This window comes from Apaloderma vittatum, unplaced genomic scaffold (genome assembly GCF_000703405.1).
Source record: "Apaloderma vittatum isolate BGI_N311 unplaced genomic scaffold, ASM70340v1 scaffold4233, whole genome shotgun sequence".
NCBI lineage: Eukaryota > Metazoa > Chordata > Aves > Trogoniformes > Trogonidae > Apaloderma > Apaloderma vittatum.
Genome location: NW_009707348.1, coordinates 1,834 through 5,766, shown reverse-complemented (window position 1 = coordinate 5,766; position 3,933 = coordinate 1,834). Strand labels below are relative to the sequence as shown.

At 47.6% G+C, this 3,933-nt stretch overlaps 1 protein-coding gene across 1 annotated transcript; it reads left to right on the top strand.

Annotated features, from left to right (window-relative positions):
* The first annotated feature begins 1,702 nt into the window (after window positions 1–1,702).
* Window positions 1,703–2,011, top strand: LOC104269610 (feather keratin Cos1-2-like). Its single transcript, XM_009866143.1, has one exon. The coding sequence runs from the start codon at window positions 1,703–1,705 to the stop codon at window positions 2,009–2,011; it is 309 nt and encodes a 102-aa protein (XP_009864445.1).
* The last annotated feature ends 1,922 nt before the right edge of the window (window positions 2,012–3,933 follow it).

The window sequence follows — 3,933 nt, the reverse complement described above, 5'->3', positions numbered from 1 at the left end:
CTCAAATTCCAAAGACATTCTTGTGTAGAGACTCTTTCAGCCCAAACTCAGTGCCCTGAAGGAAAACACTTGACAGAGCCATCATATTTACTAGCATAATTCATAAAATCATAGACTCATGGAATGAGTTGGGTTTAGAAGGGAACTTGAAAGTTCCATCTAGACTTCCCTGCCAATGGTTGGAGACATATGTCATTAGATCAGGTTGCTCAAAGCCTCATCTAATCCGACCTTTACCACTTCAAGGAAAAGGGTGTCCCCAGCTTCTCTGGGCAATCTCTTACAGTGTCTCACCACCATCATCAGAAAGAACTTCTTCGTTCTGTCCAACCAAAGTGTACTTCCTTTCAGTTTGAAGCCATTGCCACTTGTTCACAGCAGGCCCTCTTTCTCTCACTTTCTTATAAGTCCCCCTCTAAGTATTGAGAGGTCACAAGAAGGTCCCCCCAGAGCCTTCTCATCTCCAGGCTCTGGAGATAAGTCCCACCTATTTCATCTTTCTCTAGACACAGATCCTGCAATGGATCAGTTGTGGCCTCTGACCTCACCAGACAGCCTTATCTCACAGCAGAGCCTGCCTACCTGATCACATGAGCACACCTTGCTTCATCATGCGATCAGAAGTGAATCCACAGGCTATCCTATCAGCTCTTACAAGACCCTCCACTCCATGGCTAAAGCCCATATTCATGTCTGTGGTCCTCAGAGACAGAGAGAGAGCAGGGAGAGGGCTCTTGTGTGGCTGAATGGGCTCAAGTTGCTCTCACCAAACACAGAGCTATCTTCCCACAGTCACACTGAACCCTTTGAAATAGAACCTTTGCAGAAGATGACCCTGTCAAGTCTAACACCCTCTGTGGACAGTTTACCTGCCTTTGGGTGTCTTTAGTCTTCTTCAGTGTCAAATTCTTAATGACAAGAGGCCTAGATTTGTGTATGTGTTGTCTAAGAAGTTATTTAGTCTTTCCCGAGTATCCGTTACTGGACTCTTCCAGCATTTAAGATGAATCGTCTGTGCATTCTGACATGTTTTGCACCAAAAACCTTGTGCTACTCATCCTGTCACACAAAAGATTCCTTCCCTGAGAAATGTGTCTGACATAAAGCAGGAAATTAAATAACTGTGACTCAGGAGGCAAAATCACAACACCTCACATTAGCCAGGATATTTTGCATTCAGGAGGAGCTTGTCAGAAGATAATCACCTCTAAGAAGCATGCCTCTGGCAGCCTAGGGCAGTAAAGACCCATGATAAAAACCAGCTCAATTCCTCATTCTCTCAGCCACTTCTCTTGCCTCTGTCTTCTTGAGAACCAGGTGAGTCTCAAGTCCCTTCTCCTTCTTGGCTTTACTTGAAAGGAGGTCTCACTTAAGGGGATCTCTCAGCTGACAGATGCTTTGTTTCATGTCACAGCTTGGGATGCTTGGGAGAGGAAAGTGTGGAGAAGACTGGGCATGGAGGGAAACTGGGACTGTACTGAGGAGGCTTCTGGACACTGAAACTAGGAAGTAGCTGCGTAGGAGTTGGTGGCTCTGTATGGGCACTGGCAGAATGAGGTCAAGAAGCCCTCATACATCTCTGAACAGCCTTCACATCCTGACTCTGCATATGCTTTGGCTCTCTGATTGTGTGGTGACAGGTTCTCCTCACTCATCCGCACGTTTTGTTTCCTCCTTCTAGGTGCATCTCAGACCCTGAGCCATGTCCTGCTGTGAGCAGTGCCAGCCCTGCTGCCGGCCCTGTGGCCCAACCCCACTGGCCAACAGCTGCAATGAGCCCTGTGTGCGGCAGTGCCAGAGCTCCACCATTGTCATCCAGCCCTCCCCTGTGGTGGTGACCCTGCCCGGGCCCGTCCTCAGCTCCTTCCCACAGAACACCGTTGTGGGCTCCTCCACCTCTGCTGCTGTTGGCAGCATCCTCAGCTGTGAGGGCGTGCCCATCAACTCTGGGGGCTTTGACCTCTCCTGCATCACCAACCGCTACTGTGGCAGAAGATGTCCCCCCTGCTAAAGCCACTGGTGACAACTTAGGCAAGGAACCCCAGGAATGCAAATGCTGATACTGAACAGAGGACAGAGCTCCTGGCCGTTGATTTCTGAGAGGCTGTGCATCCAGATGCGTCCTTCCAAAGGAGGGCAGCTGAGGCTCTCTGAAAACATGACCAGAGCTGGACTTCCCTGCTTTCCACTCTGTCTATCTCTTCCTTTTCCTTTGCTCTTCTGAGGCATCTGCTGGCTGCCTTCTGTCTTTTTAGGGCAGGCAGATGTATGCCCTGGGGGATCTCCACTGTGGGTGATGGGTGCAAGTTTTCTGCAGCTGGTGTAGTTCTCCCTGCTCTGGCTGCTTTCTCTGCAGCTGATCTCTTTTCCCTCCTTGGAGTCATTAAAGTTTTTGTTGCATCCCAGCCTCTGCCTCCATGTAATCCTTTCTGTTGTGGACATTGTCTCGTACTGAGAATGAAATAAGATACTGCCTTGGGTGTCAGGGGGTAAGGTGGGGGCATAAGTGAATCTTTCATCATTCCCAGAGGAAGGGGAGTCTGGGACACAGGGCAAGGGGTCCCTTCCAGTTACTGTCTCTTAGAGCTGAGGAAGACATACGCATGTCCGTGGTAAAATAGGGCAGAGAGACAGCAGGGAGAGGGCTTCATAGTCAGCATATGGGCTCAAATTTGGCACAGTATTCTTGGTAACTGCATCTCCACCTCACAACACATGTGTATCTGCTTTCTCTCAACCACACTGGAGCCTTAGAAACAGGACTTGCAGAAGATGACTCTGTCAAATTCAACACCTGTGCAGTGTCTCTGGATAATATAGACACCCTTTCTCTGCATGTTAATCTTCTCAGTTAACTCCAGATGTTAACTCTAAAGATTGAGACTTGTGTGTGCATGTTGTCTGAGCCAGTTGTCTAAACTGAGTGTGAACAGAAGAAAATTAATTTCTTATAAGGAGTGGATTGCCTGATCTGCATGTGATGCATTAAAAGGAGAGACGTAACAATTCCTGTTGCAAATCAGTTTGGCAGAAGCTAAACCCCCTTGCACTCCAGCTTGTCCTCAGATATCAGAGGAGCTGGAGGCAGCTAGGCTTAGGTTCTGAGTGATGCTCAATTCCATGTTACTAACGTGACACTCTCAGTTGCCTTCTATCTGGCAATGTCCCTGGAATTACACCGCCAGCCTTCACAAGTTTGGCAATATGCATCTTCGATCTGAAGGTGTCCCTGGAATGATGGAGCCAGCCTTCACAAGGGTGGCAGTATGCGTCTTTGATCCGATAGCACCCTTGGAATTGTCAACAGAGACTCACATGGCCAGATCAGAATCGATCTGACACCACCCCTGGAAAGGGTCAACAGGGACTCACACGACCTGATCAGAATAAAATAGAATTTATTCAAGCAGCAGATACACAAATTCATTTTGATTGCCAGTGACAGTGACTGTCTACAAAGCACGTGCAAAAGTTACAGATGTAATAGATTATGAGCAGCTCTAAAAAGATTTTCGAAGTATCCTGGGGCAGCACTTGCTGAAACCAAGTGTTCAGACCTTACCCAAAGGCATCCCTAAGGGGGGGAAGAGAGGTTCAGCCCATCGACTGATTCCAGAAGTCAGAGGTGGTCTGTGGAGGTATGTTGCTTGACGATGATGGAATCTTCCCTAATGTTACTCCTCTCTAGGGCCATTTTTATGTTATTTATTACCTTTCAGGTGGAGCTTGACTGACTTTAGTCATGCATATCTTTACTGTGTTTGGTGTAAATTTCCCTTGCTTCACGGTTAAAGGTATAAACTGGAAAAATTTAATGTGCAAGCTCAGTGAGGCGTGATTGCACCTTGGAGGTGGGTGGCTTTTGGGATGGAGGTGTGTTTTGGTGTTATAATAAGATTATAATGAGCATAGTTCACCTAAGGATGGCATCTA

Coding starts and splice junctions, on each gene's coding strand:
- LOC104269610 (XM_009866143.1), top strand. CDS start 1,703: ATGTCCTGCTGTGAGCAGTGCCAGCCCTGCTGCCGGCCCTGTGGCCCA.